Source organism: Lissotriton vulgaris, chromosome 5, assembly GCF_964263255.1.
Source record: "Lissotriton vulgaris chromosome 5, aLisVul1.2, whole genome shotgun sequence".
Taxonomy (NCBI): Eukaryota; Metazoa; Chordata; class Amphibia; order Caudata; family Salamandridae; genus Lissotriton; species Lissotriton vulgaris.
In genome coordinates this window covers 553,169,956-553,190,396 of record NC_141693.1, presented here as the reverse complement: position 1 = coordinate 553,190,396, position 20,441 = coordinate 553,169,956, and the positions used below count along the sequence as shown (strand labels likewise).

At 48.2% G+C, this 20,441-nt stretch overlaps 2 protein-coding genes across 2 annotated transcripts in view; both read right to left on the bottom strand.

Moving 5' to 3' along the window:
• The window catches only part of LOC147711230 (synaptotagmin-15-like), a 780,145-nt gene that overhangs the window by 544,659 nt on the left and 215,045 nt on the right, over nt 1–20,441 (bottom strand). The window lies entirely within an intron of this gene.
• On the bottom strand, nt 2,043–2,354 carry LOC147711231 (mitoregulin-like). The gene has a single exon (XM_086920125.1). The coding sequence runs from the start codon at nt 2,246–2,248 to the stop codon at nt 2,078–2,080; it is 171 nt and encodes a 56-aa protein (XP_086776251.1). The 5' UTR covers nt 2,249–2,354; the 3' UTR covers nt 2,043–2,077.

The window sequence follows — 20,441 nt, the reverse complement described above, 5'->3', positions numbered from 1 at the left end:
GACTGATTTGCAAACGGCTGGGTCTGAACTGGAGTGGCGAATTGAGCTAAACAAGGATGACAGATTCAACCCAGATCTGTGACTGGGGGTAAGTGTCTGAAAAGTTTCAGTGCTCCGTCCATCATCTCCTTGTGTTTGCCTTCTGTCATCTAGTGAAAACAAACCTGGAATTATAACGATGGGACTTGGAAGATGTGGAAGTCATCAAATTCCTATTGCAATCTTATCCACCACCTATTTTGCATAGGTGGTGGATAAAATCGTGATAGGAGTTTGATGACTTCCGCACCGTCCAACAACATTTTTTCCAGTCATGGAAATAACTAGAACAATTAAAAAAAATTGTTTCGCTTCTGTTAGACTCATAATATTAAAGGTAAAATATTAACAATGATATGAATGATAATAATCGTAATCGTATATTTTTGCTTTTGAATACAGGTAAAAAATGCAGATTTCTTATTGCATACCTCTGTTAAGGTTTATAATTAACCAAGTTTGTTTTATGTCACTTGGAAAAATGAAAGACATAATAATGGCTTGTTAGGTCTCGCCTGTCGATGCGCATGCGCATCGAGCAAGCGAGACTATAGGGGCTCATCCACTCTTTATCCAACTGCAAGGAATCGTGGCGATTCCTTGCAGTGCCCGTGACTTTTAAGGTCAATGCGCATGCGCATTAAGCTTATGCGCATGCGCATTGACCTTAAAAGTCACGGGCGCGTGCACGTCCGTGTTTGTTTACCCTTGCCTACTCTCTCTCTCCCCTCTCCGCCCCCCGTTCCGCCCCCTCCCCTTCCCGCCGTGTCGCATTTCTCCTCCCCCTCCCCTCTCTTCCCTCCGGCTTCTTTTTTTTTTTGTTTATTTAACTCGCCCCTCTCCCCTCTCCGCCCCCGTTCCGCCCCCTCCCCTTCCCGCCGTGTCGCATCTCTCCTCCCCCCTCCCCTCTCTTCCCTCCGTCTTGTTGTTATGTCTGATTTTGCCAACTAAGCAGTAGTTGGAAAACTTGTTTACTGCGCAGTCGTCATATTTCTCGTTACTGTAGTACAGTGGAAATTTCCCTGCCAACACTCTATCTGTTGTTTAAATCACAGAGTCCGTGCCTCTATCAGTCATCTTTCCCACCGGGGAGTTTCACTTTTTAGAAAACCATTGTCATATACCACAGACCAAACCTGTGACTCATGGGCGCAAAAAGTTACCAAAACCTGCCCGGAAGCATTAGAACACGTGCCACTTTAAAAACACTGCACTCCTCTGTCCTGCACACATGATGCACACTAAGGGTGTATTTACTTTGGGGAGACTCGCCTGTTTGAGCAATGTTTAGGAAAAGTCGCTTCCGTTTCCAGTCCAAGAACCTTCTACGCTGGCGGTTAGCTTGCCACCCCACCAGCACCCTACTCTCTCTCTCCCCTCTCCGCCCCCGTTCCGCCCCCTCCCCTTCCCGCCGTGTCGCATTTCTCCTCCCCTCTCTTCCCTCCGGCTTCTTTTTTTTTTGTTTATTTAACTCGCCCCTCTCCCCTCTCCGCCCCCGTTCCGCCCCCTCCCCTTCCCGCCGTGTCGCATCTCTCCTCCCCCCTCCCCTCTCTTCCCTCCGGCTTCTTTTTTTTTTTGTTTATTTAACTCGCCCCTCTCCCCTCTCCGCCCCCGTTCCGCCCCCTCCCGCCGTGTCGCATCTCTCCTCCCCCCTCCCCTCTCTTCCCTCCGTCTTGTTGTTATGTCTGATTTTGCCAACTAAGCAGTAGTTGGAAAACTTGTTTACTGCGCAGTCGTCATATTTCTCGTTACTGTAGTACAGTGGAAATTTCCCTGCCAACACTCTATCTGTTGTTTAAATCACAGAGTCCGTGCCTCTATCAGTCATCTTTCCCACCGGGGAGTTTCACTTTTTAGAAAACCCTTGTCATATACCACAGACCAAACCTGTGACTCATGGGCGCAAAAAGTTACCAAAACCTGCCCGGAAGCATTAGAACACGTGCCACTTTAAAAACACTGCACTCCTCTGTCCTGCACACATGATGCACACTAAGGGTTTATTTACTTTGGGGAGACTCGCCTGTTTGAGCAATGTTTAGGAAAGGTCGAGCTTCTTCTGGGTCTCGATGAGTTTGTCATGCAGTCGCTTCCGTTTCCAGTCCAAGAACCTTCTACGCTGGCGGTTAGCTTGCCACCCCACCAGCACCCCTGAGGCAAAGGCGAGAGTTACGGCAAGATACAGGCTACGCTCCGACACATCACCCATGGCGGTCCCTTCTGTCTATGAGCCCGCCTACTGTCGCGCCGTGCGCCCCGGCAGCTCCGACTCCAAGGTCACCGAACACGGTTCTACTCAAACGGCTGTTTGTATACAAAGTAATAGCTCACAGCGCACAAGACATCCCGGAACTCACCGCCATCTTGGAATGGTGCCGTTTACTTCAGTGGCAACGGAAGCCTTGTAATGAATTGCTCCAAAAAGTGAACATTTTATTCCCCGGACCCCCCATCGCCCTTTAAAGACCCCGTGCAACTGGGCTATGGAGCAGCAAGCAGTCCTTTTCAGCTCAAGAATTAAGCAATCAGCCTTGTCCTGGCGACTTCATGCGCGCTCTCATGGCACAATATTATCCGTGGCGATAAAAATCACCCCGCAAACAGATATTTCTTTTGCAGCGCCCTCGTTCTTCAAACAAACCCCCCTCCACCCCATTCGCTCTGCCTGGTAATAAGGTGGCTGTTGAAAAGAAATCAAGACAGACAGGCATTTTAACCGAGCAGATGAGAGCTGTCCTCAGCCCCCCTCCCCCTCATAAATTCTTTGTATGTGGTCAAGGAGATGCTGACGAGGTAAGGTCCTGTCGATGGCAGGGGGGAAGCAGGAGAGAAAGGCAGCCAGAGCCTCGAAGCAGAGGGCTGCTGCTGGCAGTGCAGCCTGCTGGGCCGGGTCACTCTGTGTTATCAGGCTGCACCTCACTCACCCTCAACCCCTCACCCACCCTCAACCCCTCACCCTCACTCACCCTCACTCACCCTCAACCCCTCACCCTCACTCACCCTCACTCACCCTCAACCCCTCACCCTCACTCACCCTCAACCCCTCACCCTCACTCACCCTCACTCACCCTCAACCCCTCACCCTCACTCACCCTCAACACCTCACCCTCACTCACACTCACCCACCCGCACTCACCTGCACTCACCCGCACTCACTCACCCTCACCCTCACCCTCACTCACCCTCACTCACCCTCACCCACCCTCACTCACCCTCACCCTCACTCACTCTCACTCATCCTCACTCACCCTCACCCACCCTCAACCCCTCACCCTCACTCACCCTCACTCACCCTCAACCCCTCACCCTCACTCACCCTCACTCACCCTCAACCCCTCACCCTCACTCACCCTCACTCACCCTCAACCCCTCACCCTCACTCACCCTCAACACCTCACCCTCACTCACACTCACCCACCCGCACTCACCCGCACTCACCCGCACTCACTCACCCTCACCCTCACCCTCACTCACCCTCACTCACCCTCACTCACCCTCACCCACCCTCACTCACCCTCACCCTCACTCACTCTCACTCATCCTCACTCACCCTCACCCACCCTCAACCCCTCACCCTCACTCACCCTCACTCACCCTCAACCCCTCACCCTCACTCACCCTCACTCACCCTCAACCCCTCACCCTCACTCACCCTCACTCACCCTCAACCCCTCACCCTCACTCACCCTCAACCCCTCACCCTCACCCACACTCACCCACACTCACCCCCACTCACACTCACACTCACTCACCCACCCTCACTCACCCTCACTCACCCTCACTCACCCTCACTCACCCTCACTCACCCTCACTCACCCTCACTCACCCTCACTCACCCTCACTCACCCTCACCTCACTCACCCTCAACCCCTCACCCACCCTCAACCCCTCACCCTCACTCACCCTCAACCCCTCACCCTCAACCCCTCACCCTCAACCCCTCACTCACCCTCACTCACCCTCACCCTCAACACCTCAGCCTCACCCTCACTCACCCTCACTCACCCTCACCCTCAACACCTCAGCCTCACCCTCACTCACCCTCAAACCCCCCACCCTCACTCACCCTCACTCACCCTCAACCTCATGCTAAAGATTTACAAAAAAACCCATAAACAATTCTAAAAGCACTAACTCTAATGCTGCGAGACCTATTGCATTTCTAATGCTTGTTTTTGTAGTCTCGCTATGACAGCTTTTTCTGTGCATTGCAGGCAACATTGTATTGTATACTTTGCTAGCCAATTTTTCCAATCCTGTTGCACAGCTATATTGTCACTTGCAATTCTGTGATTGTGATTTTTTTCTTTTTTGTCTCTACTATGTTTGTACCTCACCATGGAGTCTTGGTCTTTTCACCATGTTTGTGATTGGTTGCTGTGTTGTAGCCTTCTACTCTTGAAAATATGGAACTACTTTATTTTTTTTAAAAATATGATCATCGCCGTGCGTGCCTTTTTTTTTATAACAAACTTTCATCATGCGTGCTCTGTGACCCAGTCAATGAACCAGTGTTGCTCTTCAGGATCCCTTGGATATATCGATTTGATGATCCCCGACGGCCAGCAGCTATGTTAAAAGCTTAGAAAGCAGAGAAAACATTTCTTTTTTACGTGCATCAACTGCGCCAATGCACACGATGATAGTCTTTCTACTGTGCCAACACATGTGGTGATGCAATGCACATTGCGTCATAAAGTGCAGTGGCCATATTGAAAGTACAGAAAGCTATTTTTCCATTGGCTTCTAGCATTTTAACATAGCCACTCAGGGTTTGGCAAAGGCGGATCGAGTTGCTTGCTGAACATAGCTAAGCGGGACCCATTGGCATTATCAATGCTTGTTTAAATAGTGCTTTACACTGCACTTCTACTGTTGCCAAATAATGCAATTACCAAGCTCAGTTTACTGAGCTCTGAAGGATGGAAGGTGATTCTGCCTTGCTGCGATTGAAACTCAAGCCCTCCAGATCACTGCATTTGTCATCAGCGAGTGTTCGGCTCACTGAGCATTCCTTTTGGCTCTACATCGTAGGTCCTTAGGTCTTAAGGCCTCTAAAGATTTGAACCTTTAATTCTCTGTAGAGGATTAGTCATGTCCTCTAGCGATCTATGTATTCCCTTAAGCATGGACATTTCTAACTAAGAAGCTCTTTTGAAATGTACTTATTATTCAGGCTCTTTTGGATAGTCAATGTACATTAAAGCTTTAGAATTTAATTTTACATAGTGTAAACATCATTGCTTATTTATACTTTGAGACAGGCATTCATCCAACCAGAGCAACACAAAAAACACAAATAGAAACATGAGATTAGACATGATGAATATGAGAAAACACATAGAAAAAGGAAATTAGAAAACAGTAAAGGAAAAGAAAGGAAAAATAAAAGTCGAAGGAATATCATAAAGGAAATTAGATAAAATGAATAGACATATTTTTTAGGTTTTAGCCTAGACGTCTCGGAAGAGAATACCGTTGCCTACCTCTGCTACTCTGTTGCAAAACCAACAGCTTGCTTGGACCTCGTGCGTGTTTTCTGTCAAAAGTAGTTTGCTATCTGTGGTTAGGAGTAAACAGAGATAAGCAGTTGATAAGGCTCGCGGTTATTGCTTATCAACAGGCAGGGCCAGCAGTTAAACTGGATAATAACTCTTTTGCTATTCGTATTTGACATTCACGTTACACGGTAAAGGAAAGAACCCGAACTGTTCCCGCCCACCACTCTATGTAATTAGATGGTATCATCTTCAAAAAGCGCTGTGCCTTCAGATAGCACCGAAAGTTCATAGTAGACCACCCATTTGCCTCACATCTTGGTGAATTTGTGGGGACAACCCCTAGCAACATAAATAAATTCCTCCTGCTTGCAGGGCCGGCCCTAGGCATGTGCAAAGTGTGCACCTGCACAGGGCCGGCAAACCCCAGGGGCTGCCACGATGAGGATCGGATCGGAAGGATCAATGATACATCGTGGCACTGGGCTGGCGGCCCCCTGGCAGGATTTGGCGGCCTCCGGCTCCGACCCTGGCTTCCAATACTAAGTTCCGAGTCCGACAGTCACAGTTCCAAGCCCTGACACAGTGAGTAACCCCCCCTCCCTCCCTTTAACTTCCCTGGCCTCTGGCTCCGAGTCCGCACCAACCTCGTTCCTGATTGGGCAGCAGGGGCGACGGGGTGTTTCAAATCATCATGACTGTCACCCGGCTGGCTGGCACAGACGCCGGAAGCCAGGATAGAGTGATCTGCGGCAGCGCGCAGACTCAACCTAACCTGCTGCTTCATGACTTCCCCCTTGCGTAACTAACTTGTGGGACTGGTGGCGTATGACTCTCACTGCACAGCCCAGCCATTTGGTGGTCGTCGACGTCAGAGTCGGACAAAAGCTGAGCGGCCCCTGAGCTCAGACTGAGAATAAAGTGAAGAAGTGTGAACGCACCTGCCGGGTAAGGGCAGAATAGATCCATTCTCCCAGATGATTGATAATGATATTTCTGCACACTGTTTGTGGCACACTGACTGACTATCGCGACGTGTCATGGCAAGCAAGGGAGTCTTATGAAGATAGGTAGCCGGGCGTGAGTGTAGCTGTTAATGCTTGAGGTCGGAGGGGCGAATTTACTGCAGCCAGGAGTTTTGCCGCATCGAGGTAGGCCGCCCGCTGTCTGTCTTCCAGTGGCAGCGCCGGACACTGATTTCCTTTAGGCCTCTCTCCGCCTGCGTGCCTGCAGGGCCTATAATAAAGGTGGAGTCGGGGGTACTATTTTGCATTAAATTAAGCGGCAGTATATGGCTCGAGTCCCAGCCAGCGGAAGGCCTAATCGTAATCATTGCCGAGTATTACATTTCGGAATCACTGACACTTTCTCCGAGGGGCAGGGGGCCCGCCGCATTCAATTTGCCGGTGCCGCATCCATCGACTCGTAGGCCGCTGTCTGTCTTCCAGTCAGTGGCACTGGCAGTGGGAGCGGCCTCCCATGTAAACTGGTGGTGATTGATTTCTTTAGGCCCCCTGCTCCGCCTGTGCCAATAGAGGTGGAGAGAAAGGGTATTTCTGCACTATTAAGTGGCAGACAGTTGAAATATGGCTCCAACTCCAAGTCCCAGCGACTCCTGGGGGCCCCTAGAGCTCGGGGGGCAGGGGCGCGACGGGGCCAACCCCAGTGCTTTCAGTTTGACACAGCCAGGCGCGGGCCCCGGTGGAGCGCGGAGAGCACCTATGGTTACTCCAGGGGAAGGAACTCGCTGCTATCTCTCTCTCTCTAGCAGTCCTGCTGTCCGTTACTGGGACTCACCCAGCTCTGCCAGAGCACCTCACTCCTCAGCTGGGGCGTCCCGTAAACACATGTGACATACATAGAGAAGGAGGGAGGTTAAAGGTACATGGAGAAGTAGAACTAGAGTCAGGTTAAGAGAGAGGGTGAAGTGAAGTAAGGAAGTAAGGAAATCCCATAGAGTATTTTTTAAATTTAATTGCCACCAACTGCCGGAGAGAGCTAGGGTTAAGCCTAGATTGGGCACGCCAGGCATGCACACAGTGAGACGAATTCGGAAGGGTAGGAGCAGCCGCAGGTACTGGTCACTAACGACTTTTCTGGACGCATTATTAAAACACCTTCCTGAGGCCCCCCTCTTCCGGGGCCCCCACCTACGCTCCCTGCACAGGGCCACCATGAGCCTAGAGCCGGCCCTGCTGCTTGGCACACCAGTCCAAACCAGTTCTCCATTCCAAGACTGTCAGGGATTGTTGATATTTCCACTTATATGCGATGTCACAGTTTCTAGGCCCACAAGCATTCGGTCTCCCCGGGCACCCCAATTTCATCCGAAAGACCCAATAGTGCCAGTTTAGGGGTCAATATCATAACTTACACTTGGGATAAAGACTGAGCTACAGATTGCCCAATAGTATGCCACAGGCAGACACTGCCACACCATGTGAAAGAAGTCGGCATTAAGGAGCGAGCATTGGGTGCAGTGGAATGTATGACGTTACAACACATACATTCACAACGCATACCATCACAACGCAACTTTTACAACGCAACATCCATTACAACACATGCTTTTACAACGCATTCCATTGCATCCCAGATGCTATGGCAAGGCATACCATTACAACGTAAGTATAGGTAAGTATTTAATTTTATTAATATTAATATATTTTTAATATAATTTGTATTTTTTAAAATTAATTTAAATTAATTATTAATTTTATTTAATAAAATTGTATTTTCTATTCTAACTCCTGGGGGGTGTAATATTGGGGTAAGTGTTGGATAGTGTAGGGGTTAAAATTACTATTGTAACTCCAGGGGGGTGTAATAGTAAGGTAAGTGTTGGATAGTGTAGGGGTTAAAATTACTATTCTAACTCCAGGGGGGTGTAATAGTAGGGTAAGTGTTGGCTAGTGTAGGGGTTAAAATTACTATTCTAACTCCAGGGGGGTGTAATAGTAGGGTTAGTGTTGGATAGTGTAGGGGTTAAAATTACTATTCTAACTCCAGGGGGGTGTAATAGTAGGGTAAGTGTTGGATAGTGTAGGAGTTAAAATTACTATTCTAACTCCAGGGGGTGTAATAGTAGGGTAAGTGTTGGATAGAGTAAGGGGTAAAATGACTACATTAAATACATTTATATTAAAATTATTAAAAAAATATATAAATTATTAAAATAATTAATTGAATTAATTAAAATTAAAGTAAATTAATATTAATTAATTAAAATACTCACCCATACTTATGTTGTAATGGCATGCGTTGTAATAGCATTTGGGATGTAATGGCATGTGTTGTAATACATGCGTTGTAATAGATGTTGTGTTGTAAAAGTTTTGTTGTAATGGTAATGCGTTGTTAAAGTTGTGTTGAGATGGCTGTTTCCCGTGCAGTGAGAGTCTGTGTTGAACTCGACAGAGCCGTTGTGGTGTAAAGTAGGTCATGTGTAGGTAGTGTAACTGTATTAGCCACAGGTGCGCTGGTATGACAATCTTGGGTGGGGCCATACAGGCCTCCAGCTATCCTGTGACTTTAAATTCTCCCAGCCACTGCGTCCTTCGGTGTTGAATTATTTCAGGATCTCTGGTACATTACTCACCAAAAGCCGTAGATATGGGAAATACCCCTTTGGCCAGGGTCATGGAGCTCAGTATGGTATTGGAGTTGCAGATATTTATGTAAAGGTTAGCTGTAGTTCTTGTAAGGAGTGTAAGTGTTGCGTGCTCCATCTATCTCTAAGTGTTGTGAACCTGATCAAGTCCCATCTCCAGAAGGCCATCAGCTGTGCCGTGTGCCTAAGCCAACGGCCCCTCCATAGAGGTGTGTGTTGGGTTTACTTCTTGTCCAAGCCCACAAACCTATTGGCCACCCTCCAGGTGAGGAAATCACTTTAGTGATATCTACAGTCTGGGATGGGATGGGATGGGATGGGACAGCCATATTGGATGTGCATCACATTATCACGTCCCAGATTGGCTAACTCCAGTTGGTATGCTGGGACACTGTGACTACCATTCATCCAGTCATTTATCACTAGAAGCTGGGACGCCAAATAATATAGTTGGATATTAAGCATGGGTTGAAAATTTGTTCCGCTCGCGGAATTTGCGAATTTTTGGCAATTTCGCAATCGGCGAATCGCGTGAAATTGCCAAACAATTCGCAATTGGCGAATTGTTTTGCTTGGTCGCGCTTCAAAAATACAATCTTGCACGCGCGGCGTTGACTTTCCGTGATTCTGAGTTCGCCGAATTGTTTTCCTCTCGGTTTGCGTGCGCCATTTAGGATCTGGCTGCGTGATCGCGCGAGACTTTTCGACCGCGAGTACGTCATGGAGTCCCGCCATCTTGCACTGCGAGACTTTGAGAACGCAAATACTTCTTAAGGGCCCGCGATCACGCATTGCGAGAGTAAACAATAGCGATATTTATTTATTTTTGGATTTGTAATGCGCATGACTGCCACTTTGACGGGGCGTCCCAGCGCACCCAGAAACCGGAGAAAGAGCGGCAAAGCCTACATGCACCTAAACAGACTGTTCTTGCCGTTCCTGCATTCCTGTGGATAACTGCTGAATTTTACTTCACGCCACGCCTCGCGGTACCCGCTGCGCGGGTCCCGCATCGCAGAGAGGCACTTTCTTTCACCTGGGAGCTGCTGCTGGGGTGTACCAGGGGCTGAGGGCTGCGAGCACAAGGGCTGGGACTCCATCTCCCAGGAGTCTCAGGACATCCCGTGCCCGCTCCACCTGGGCCGCTCTCCCTCATCGCCCGCCCCCAACAGAACTGAACTCGGAATAAATTCCGGACTGCTCATTGCTTCGTGGGACCTCATTTCAGCCTGTTTTTGCCGTTCCTGCATTCCTGTGGATAACTGCTGAATTTTACTCCACGCCTCGCGGTACCCGCTGCGCGGGTCCCGCATCGCAGAGAGGCACTTTCTTTCACCTGGGAGCTGCTGCTGGGGTGTACCAGGGGCTGAGGGCTGCGAGCACAAGGGCTGGGACTCCATCTCCCAGGAGTCTCAGGACATCCCGCGCCCGCTCCACCTGGGCCGCTCTCCCTCATCGCCCCGCCCCCAACAGAACTGAACTCGGAATAAATTCCGGGCTGCTCATTGCTTCGTGGGACCTCATTTCAGCCTGTTCTTGCCGTTCCTGCATTCCTGTGGATAACTGCTGAATTTTACTCCACGCCTCGCGGTACCCGCTGCGCGGGTCCCGCATCGCAGAGATGCACTTTCTTTCACCTGGGAGCTGCTGCTGGGGTGTACCAGGGGCTGAGGGCTGCGAGCACAAGGGCTGGGACTCCATCTCCCAGGAGTCTCAGGACATCCCGTGCCCGCTCCACCTGGGCCGCTCTCCCTCATCGCCCCGCCCCCAACAATCCTCCCACCTTCGCTACAGCCATAAAGGAGATTGCGACTTCCGCTCCGCGGGAGCTCGCCGGGAGAAGCCCGGGAGAAGCCCGGGACAAGGGCGGGACCGTCTGTGGCCGTCCGGGGCCGTAGGAGGCCGGGCTGGGCCAGGTTACTGTTATTGTTAATTGTATTTGTATTTTCTTTTGTTGTCCACCGTTCTGCACTCTGTTAGTAGTATTTTAAGTGTGTAATTTTGGTTAGATAGCATAGCTTGTCCTGTCTGGATATGAGTCATTCAGCTCCCCCAGGTGTGGGCATTTCTGTACTTGGCCCACTCGATAAATTCTTTAAGAAATCTACCAAGGAAGTAGATATGGATCTACTCCTTGCTGAGAGAAGAGCTGAGCGACGACGCTCAATTGAGCAACTAAAGAAAATTCCACTGTCCACCCTATCAGACCCAAACTTCACCCAAGAAACGGCTGCCCAAGGGTTGAGCTCCATTGAGGATGAAGTCACTGATATTAATCAAATCCCCAGTATTTTTAGGTTTCCAATTATTTCCCCGCCGTGTGCTAGTGCTACCAGCGGAAGCCATTTAGATTGTCCTCCTATTGATCATTCTAGCTTTGTTGATATAAACATCCCCGATATCCAAATCACGGATTCCAAATCTCGTCCTACGCTGCCCAACCAGTCATTGGTTTGCATAGATCCTGGCGAGAATCTACATCCAATGAGTGTGTGTGACGCTGGAACCAAGCCTGACAAGGCAAAAAGGGTTGTGCGTTCTCCACCTAGGAAAAAAAGGAGAAAGGGCGGGGTAAAAAGGAAAGGCCAAAGTTGTCAGTCACCTCCCCAGTCTCTACCCAAACCAAACTCTGAGCTATTGATCCCACCCAATGCAGAGTTACCGTCGCCTGACCCACACGATTTGGTTACCCCTGAGACAGTTATCGATGGGTTTAATGAGGTGTCCTATGCCATTATAGAGAAGCTTATTAAATCATACATGTTACCCCTACTGGAGCGTGTTAGGACAATGGGCGACAAACTGGATCGCCTACTGGCGACCATTGAGCCAACACATCCCTCTAGCTCTGATAAGGACATGGGTCCATCCATTAAACCACATGGTACAACCCACGTTGCTGGCAATATAAATACTACCTCTAGCCTACAACCTAAAAGTACAACTAATGTAGCCACTATCTCAAATAAAGCATCGGTTTTGGCTGTTAAACCTCCCAGAGCAGCCAGCACTGCTAAAGCGAATCCCAGGGTGGTCGTTAACAAACCACCTACTAAGGGAATAGTGCCACAGGCAAAGAATGGGGTGGGTAAACCCGCAATCTCTAACAGTAAATCTCACAAATCCCTATCACGGAGGAACAATGTAGACTTGCCCCCGGATTCCATGAACTATGTTATTGTAATGACGGGTGTGCCACCGGTTTCGGAAGGGGATCGGGAAAATAACGAAAGCCTAAAAAACAAAGTCATATTCTGGCTGAAAACAAATAGACCCCTTCCTGTTCATCTTAACGGGGATATTGTTTCGGTCAGAAGATGTCAGTGGGTGGGGGTACGCCCCAAGGATATAGAGGGGGATATAGTGATCATCAACTTTAGGGACCACAGAGTAGTATCCCATCTCTCAGATTGGTATGTGGGAAACAATGAGGGAGGGATCTCCACGAGGAACCTTAGTTATTTCTATCCTGAGACCCTGTTTAATCCAACAGATCAACCTCCTGTCAAAAACACTAAAAGTTCCCTCAAATGGTCCAACTTTACACCTAGCTTTCATGGACCCCAATTTAACCCTGAGGCACGGTACCGCTCCTACACACAATCTAGCTACAATTGTTCCCTTCAAACACCGGGTTGGGCTAAGATTAAGCCCCAGCCTCTTGGTCCCCCAGCCTTATTGGACCTTCCACTCTATAATAAGTCTCTGTATTCCTTGGTACCCACCACCCCTGTTTTCCCACAGATTCAACAGCCCCCAAGTTTCCACCCAGCTTATCATTATCCAAATAGGTTCACTCAGCCCAATGAGTATTGGAATATCCCGCTGAGAAACCTTTATGACCCACTTTCAGGGCTGTCGACTAACGATTGACCAGCTTTTTCGACAAGGGATGATGAGCCTAATTCCGATTGTATGGGTGTTGGAGATGTCCTGAGTAACCCACTAAGCATTGTTGAAAGTTTTGAAGACCAACCTCGTTATTGTGTGGAAGGGTGCATGGTTTACTCAGGAGAGCCAGATTTATTGGCTATGGTACCCATCTCATTGTCCTCCATGGATGTCACCACTGTGGGCGTAAACCCAGAGCCAATTACCCAGGCTGGGTCAATATGTATGCTAATGGAAGGTACGAATACAGTTGCCCCCGTGCTTGAAGAACCCCTTCCCCAGTCCAACGAATCCCACCCCCTAGACATAACTAAATTGTGTGATCGAGTATGTAAAAAGGGTACTATTATGGGTTGTTGGAATGTTGCGGGAATTGAATCTCGTATGTGCATTCCTGATTGGGTTGATTTCATTTGTCAAGGCGATGTTTGGTCTTTTCAGGAGACCTGGGCAACCTCACCAGTGTTTCTTCCAGGTTTCTTGAACTTTAACAAATTAGCCATTAGAGGTCATAGAGGCCGGGCCATGGGTGGCCTCACAATCTGGGATCGCCAATCTGCAGGTGTTTCTGTTAAGGAAATCTTTATTGACTGTCCAGATATATTGATAGTTAGTATTAAAACAAAAAGTGGGTTGGATATACTGCTGTTCAATGTATATGCTAGAGGAATCACGGGTGGCAGAGTTTCAACCACCCTTACTTGTTTGGATGATTTCCTAAGTTCTACCTTAAAAGCTGGTCATGTGGTTGTTATGGGTGACCTTAATACTTGTTTTGAACCACTAAGCAAAGATGATGGTTTATTAACTGAAGCAGAGGATCTGACCTGGGGGATTCCCCAACTTGATATACCCCCGATCAATAAGTGGTCCCAAGCAGCCACATATATTATAGGTCTCTGCCTGAACTGGGGGTTACGTGCCCTTAACGGACGAGTAAGCTCGGACAGGATGGGTAATCACACATTTTTCAATGGCAGACATAGCAGTCGCATTGACTACATCCTAGTAGATATCAAAATGTGGCCTGTGGTATCGGATATGATAGTTAAGCCACGTCCAGAAAGTGACCACGAACCTCTGATAGCGGAACTGAAGGATTTTAGCTTTGCAGGGCCGGTTGAACGACAGCCTAATCCTGTACAGGAGGCGGTCGTACTCACAAACGACATGAGGATGGGTTCGCTGGCCAAAGGTTTCTGTAGATGTGGAAGCACGTAAAAAGATCAGAGCCCTGGTCTCCAACTCATTGATAGAAGTTGATGAGTGTGAAAACCAGGAAATGATGATCACAAATATCACAGACATTCATGCTAGCTTGTTTTTGTCCTTAAAATCACTGTTTGTTAAGTTTGTTGCCAATAAGGGCAGAGGGAAGGTTAGGAAACCCGCTAATTGGTACAACGATGTTTGCCGAGAGACCCATGCAGATCTGTTTAAAGCTTTAAAATCAAAGAACCCAGCCCTAATTAAAGCAAGTAGGAAGGCCTTTAATGAAGCCAAACGCCATGCCAAAGCCGCTTGGGATGACGAGCGTTGGACATCATTAACTGAGGCCTGTGGCTCTAGGAACCTACAGCAGTTTTGGCACCTTCTCAGGTGGGGTCAGTCACAGGATGATCGCCCAAGCCCCGCATGGGTTGAACATCAGAAATGGGTGTCCCACTTTGAGGAACAATTTAGATGCCGCAGTAACACGCAGGATTCCATCAGCTGGCCACTATCGCTAGATACACTTGTGTTCTCGGTTAAGGAAGTCGAAGCAGTCCTGAAAGCCATCCCTAGGGGAAAAGCGCCTGGTCCTGACTGTATTCCAGCGGACATATTTCAACAGGACCTTGATCTATGGGTACCATACCTAGTGCGATTGGTAAATGCACTGGCCATGGGTGCTAGGGTACCTGAATCCTGGGCTGGTGCAGAAATATTGCCTATTTTTAAGAAGGGTGATCGGTCGGTTCCATCCAACTACCGGCCGATCAGTCTAATTGACGCAGTACAGAAGATCATAACCCGTCTTGTTCTTTCCAGGATTCAGGCATGGATAGAGGAGCATGACATCCTTACTCCTCTTCAAGCTGGGTTTAGACCCCACGTGAGTACCCTAGATCAGGCTTTCCGGTTCATGCTCTTGCATTGGAAGACGGTCACCTTGGGCAAAGGCAACCTATACGCGGCCTTCGTGGATTTAAGGTCAGCATTTGACCTTGTCCCGAGGGCCGGGTTATGGAAATGCCTATTAGATATGGGCATGCCCCCCATTTTGGTACGACTCATAGTGAACCTTCATGCACAGACCTTTGCTTTTGTGCGATGGGGTAAACCGGGTGAGGTGACGGAGAATTTTCCAGTGGCTAAAGGTGTCAGGCAAGGTTGTGTGCTGGCACCCACCTTGTTTTCTCTATATATTAATGGAGTTACCAAGTATTATGACAATTTTTCCACGGATGCCCCAAGTTTGGCTGGAATGAAAATCCCCCTGCTCATGTTCGCTGACGATACTCTCTTGATTTCACAAACCAGGCAGGGTTTTCAGAAAGCACTGTCGAGGTTCGAGAGTTTCTGCAGCGAACATGAGCTGGAGGTGAACGTGCCCAAAACCAAATTTATGGTTTTAAGAGGGCACAAACAAATAAATGCCAGGGTTTCCATGGGGGATTTCCCCCTGGAGCAGACAAAGCATTTCACCTACCTGGGAGTTACCTTTAGTGAGACCCTGAGCTGGACCCATCAGATCGAGCTCATGACCATGAAGCATCAGCAGTTGGGTGGGGCACTGATTAAGGAACATAAAGGGTCATTTACAAGGCCAATGCCCCCGCTTATTAAGATCTATGGCGGTAAGGTTCTATCAGCAGTCCTATATGGAGCAGAACTCTGGGGTGGTAGCAATTTGGACCCGCTAAGACATGCCCAAAATACATTTTTAAGAATGGCAACAGGTCTGCCACAGTCAACACCACTAATTCCCCTTCTCTACGACTTAGGGTGCCAACCGGTGGAGGACCAAGCAAGACTTCGCCCTCTAACATTCTGGCGTCGTCTTTGGACAACGCTGGAACTCCATCATTATGCAAAAGCCTGTTTGGAGGTTAGAAATAGCTTTGGTGCCACAAACATTGGCTGGTTCAGAGACCTAAAGGCCACCCTAATAGCTCTGGGGTATGATGACCTGTGGTCCTCCCCCGAATCAGCCAACTTCCCTTCAAAAAAGGATCTCAAACAATGTTATTGGGAATGGGTGTCACACAACAGGTATTCCAAAATGAGCTTGAGTAGCCTTACTGGTCTGTTTATTGTATACAAGGATACGCCCAAGTTGGAAAGGTATTGGGATATTATAACAAAACCCCTGGACCGCAAATTATTCTTTCATTTCAGATGCGGTTCACTTCCCCTCGGGGATTTTACCAAAAAGTGGGGAGCCGAAAGGACGGGGCTCTGTCCTAAGTGCCAAGGTATTGGGGAAAGCTTGAATCACTTTTTGTATGTGTGTCCACTATACTCTGCCCCAAGAGCCAAATGGCTTAGGCCGGTATGCAGAAATCTAGGTACCAGATCGGCTGGGGAAGCAAGTAGAATGTTAAAGACCAACTTGGACCCTTTTATTGTTGTGGGGGTTGCTAAATTCTTGGGGTGGGCCTGGTTGCTTAGAAGCAGGCTCATTAAAAGTAATCTAACGGGGACTTAAATGATGTGATTGTTTTACATCTAGGCCTGTATTCTGCTGAATTATGGTTGCACTTGTGCGTCTCTGTAAATTTTTGTAAAATTGTACAAGAAGCTGATTAGCTTGTCAATGATTTAATATTTGTTTTAACTGTTTTTATATGTATAAACTGTATTTTATGTCTTTTATGATGAACTAATCGAATAAAGACTTCTTGACTGGCAGAAGAAATAGGAAAGAGCCAGGTCTTTATAGCCTTGCTAAACATCAGAAGATTAGGAATACCTCGAAACTGCACTGGGAGAGAATTCCAGAGCTTGGCCGCGAGGAGGCCGAATGAACGGCCACTGGCTCTCGCTCTCCAGACCCGAGGGGCACAGACAAGCCCTTGATCGACAGAAAGCAAAGTGCGCCTAGGCACATAAGGCTTCAATAAGCCAGATAATCCAGTGGGGGCTTGTTGCATCAAGATTTTATAAGAGATGCACAGCACTTTGAACTGAATACGTTCTGCTGTGGGCAGCCAGTGCAACTTAGGAAGCACATGAGCCACTGAATGGAATTTGGGTAAGGCTACTAACATCCGCGCCGCCGCGTTCTGGACCCGCTGCAGGCACTTGATGCTAGCTTTATTGGCACCTAGGTATAGAGAGTTGCCATAATCCAGTCTAGCCAGTATAGAGGACTGCACAATGGTCTGGCGCGCCTTGGGGGGAAAGAAACCCAGTAAGGGTCTCAGTCCTCTCAAGAGCCCGAAACAAACAGCGGCAACCGCTCTTGTCTGTTTCTCGGAAGTCAATCCACTATCCAGCCAAACGCCTACGTTCTTGACAGCCTCCTTGGGTAAAGGGGCTGGTTTGAGGTGGACAGGCCACCACTGTTCAGACCAGAGATCTTGGTCCTTCCCGAACAGCATAGCGAATAGCGAATACGTAGATGCAACACGCAGCTGACATCCGGCGGGAGATTTGAACAGCTCGCTTTCCCGAAGTCGCAAAAATTGCAATTCTGCACAAGAAATCTATCGCTGGCAGCATAAACCTTCTGAAAATGATGATTTGTATCAGAATACCTCCTCAGATTGACATTTGTCTGCACTTTTTTGTGCAAGGAGTCAATTTTTAGGGGGGTTGTAGGAAGGAAGTGCGCCAGAGTCTCCAACTTCCTGTTCCTGTCCAGTAGGCTCCTCCCAGTGCTCTGTCCATGTCCTGGTCACTTTTCATTAAGTATGGGCGAATTTTGCGGATCTGTGGCCCCCAAATTCATGTGAAATCGAAAAAAATCCACGAATTCGCGGATTTTCCCGCAAAATCATGGATTTTTTTGCGATTTGCACTGGAGTACTTTCTACTGGCTAATCCAATAAGTGCTACGTCTTTGGGTAAATGTATAGTGCTTTTCCTACACTGCAGCTGCGTGAAGGGCCAGAAGATTTGTCTCCACTGACCATGTGTGCCTGTAACTTTGCCACCACGCCAAAAGGCGCCGAGGTCCCTTGAGTGAGTTGTCCATCATAGTTGGGAAAGGGTGGGAATACGTTTGATACCACTAGTGTGTGGTGCAGGGCCAAACAAGCGGGGCTTCTATGCATGTCAACATGCCTCTTGTGTAAAGGGTCAGAGAGCGAGCAGGGCAGCAGGTGAGGAGAAAGCAGCCTCCTGGTCACAGGAACTACATGCGGGTTGCACTCGAGAAAATCATGGATGCAAAGACCCGGGGCTTCTATGCATGTTGTTCACATGCCTCTTGTGTATAAAGGGTCAGGGAGCAAGCAGGGCAGCAGGTGAGGAGAAAGCAGCCTCCTGGTCACAGGAACTACATGGGGGTTGCGCTCGAGAAACTCAGGGATTCAAAGACCTCCCTCGAGTATTGCAGTTAATTTTCGATGGCAGATATGGGGTTAAAGCACACTTGCCCAGCCTCGACCGTAATCACTAATGTTTTGGGCTGATTAAAACGTTACTGAATTTGAGCTTCAACTCGGGCACCTGCTTTATTTATATCTGTAAGTGCTTCCTGTTGAGGTTTAATGTTTGGCCCACAGGAAGCACTTACAGAGTTAAGGCAGGTGCCTGAGTTGAAGCTAACTTTGTAACCATTTTAGAATGGCGCCGGCAAGCTGCCGAGTTGCTTACTTGCAAGTTGCAACCCTGGTAGCTTGCCGGCGCCATTCTAAAATGGTTACAAAGTTACCTTTCTTCAACTCGAGCACCTGCCTTAACTGAAATCCGCCCGCAAGCGGATTTGCGGATTTTTCGGCAATTTTGCGAGATTTGCAGATCGTAAAATTGCTGAAGATCTGCAAATTCCACAAGTGGAACGGATTTTCAGTCCATAGTTACTTTTCATTTGGATCTGGTGCTGGAAGGATTACTCTTTGTAGCTGCTGCTAGATATTTGTATTTGAGGACTTTTTGTTTGGATCACTTTTGGATTTGAGATTTTACAAGTAAGTTGGTGTTGTTTGTTTGGGGCATTGCAGTTGCTGCAACTACATTTCATAAACTTTTTCACAACTTTAAAAAAAATATATTGTGGGTAGCCACAGTATCTAGTAGGCCCAGGGACAGTCATGGGTGCATGATACAACTGTTTCTGTGAGTTTTGTTGAACTTAAATATCATTTACGGCATGGATGGCATGGAATTGAATTGCTCACTGTTATATGTGGAACTTTTTTTTAATTTTGGGGTGCGTGTTAAAGCCACACTAGCCAGTAGGCCAGAGGTAGTCAGTGGTGCATGGACCAAGTCTTTCTAGGGGGTCTCATGAATTTAAACATAATTTAGGGCATAGATGGCATTGAATTGAGGTGTTTTTTGTGTGTGTTTCGATTTTTTGGGTGTTGTTGGGGCCTGGTCCAGGACCTGGCCATGTGGGTAGGGGCCATTTTGATACCTGGTCCAGGGTCTGGCCATGTGGTGGGGGTTTAGGGGCTATTTTGAAGCCAGGCAGTGTGCTTTGTGCCATAGGCCTGCACCCAGTATGCCTTGCTTTCATCCATTATGCCCAGGGGTACTCAGTGGTGCATGGACCAAGTCTTTCAGTGGGGTCTCTTGAATTTAAACATCATTTAGGGCATGGATGGCATTTGATTGGGGTGATTTTTGTGTGTATTTCGATTTTTTGGGGTGTTGTTTGGGCCTGGTCCAGGGCCTGGCCATGTGGGTGGGGGGCATATTGAGGCCAGGCAGTTTTTGTCCATAGGCCGGCAAGCTTGTGGGCCAGTAGGCCTAGGGTTATGAATGGGTGCATGAAACAACTCTCTTTGTGTGGTCTCTCTTCTATTAATTTCAACATCCATTTTTGATTAGAATTGCAATTTTTATTTTGGGTCTTTCCGTTTTTGGGTGTGTTGTGTTAATAATAATAAATGCCTAGTTGCAATAGTATTAATTGAAGCACGACATAATCAACATTTATTTAACTGATGTTCCTCTGGCTTCTTTGCTTTTAGGTGCACAAAGACTGAGAACCAGGAATCATCCTCATCATCATCACTTGTTGTAGTTCCAGGAAGAAGTGCTGCTGCGGTGTGTGCACAATGTCACGTGACATCACGTGTGGCCACAGACAACTCTGCCGCTCGTGCAACTGCGTCCCGCTGTTCTGACATCTGAAGAAGATGGGCCCAAAGAAAGGTGGCCGTAGCTCCTCTACCAAGAAAGTTGCCAGTGCCACTTCCAGTAAGATGGAGCAGAAGAAGCAAGTGGGGCCACTTACCAAGAAGACT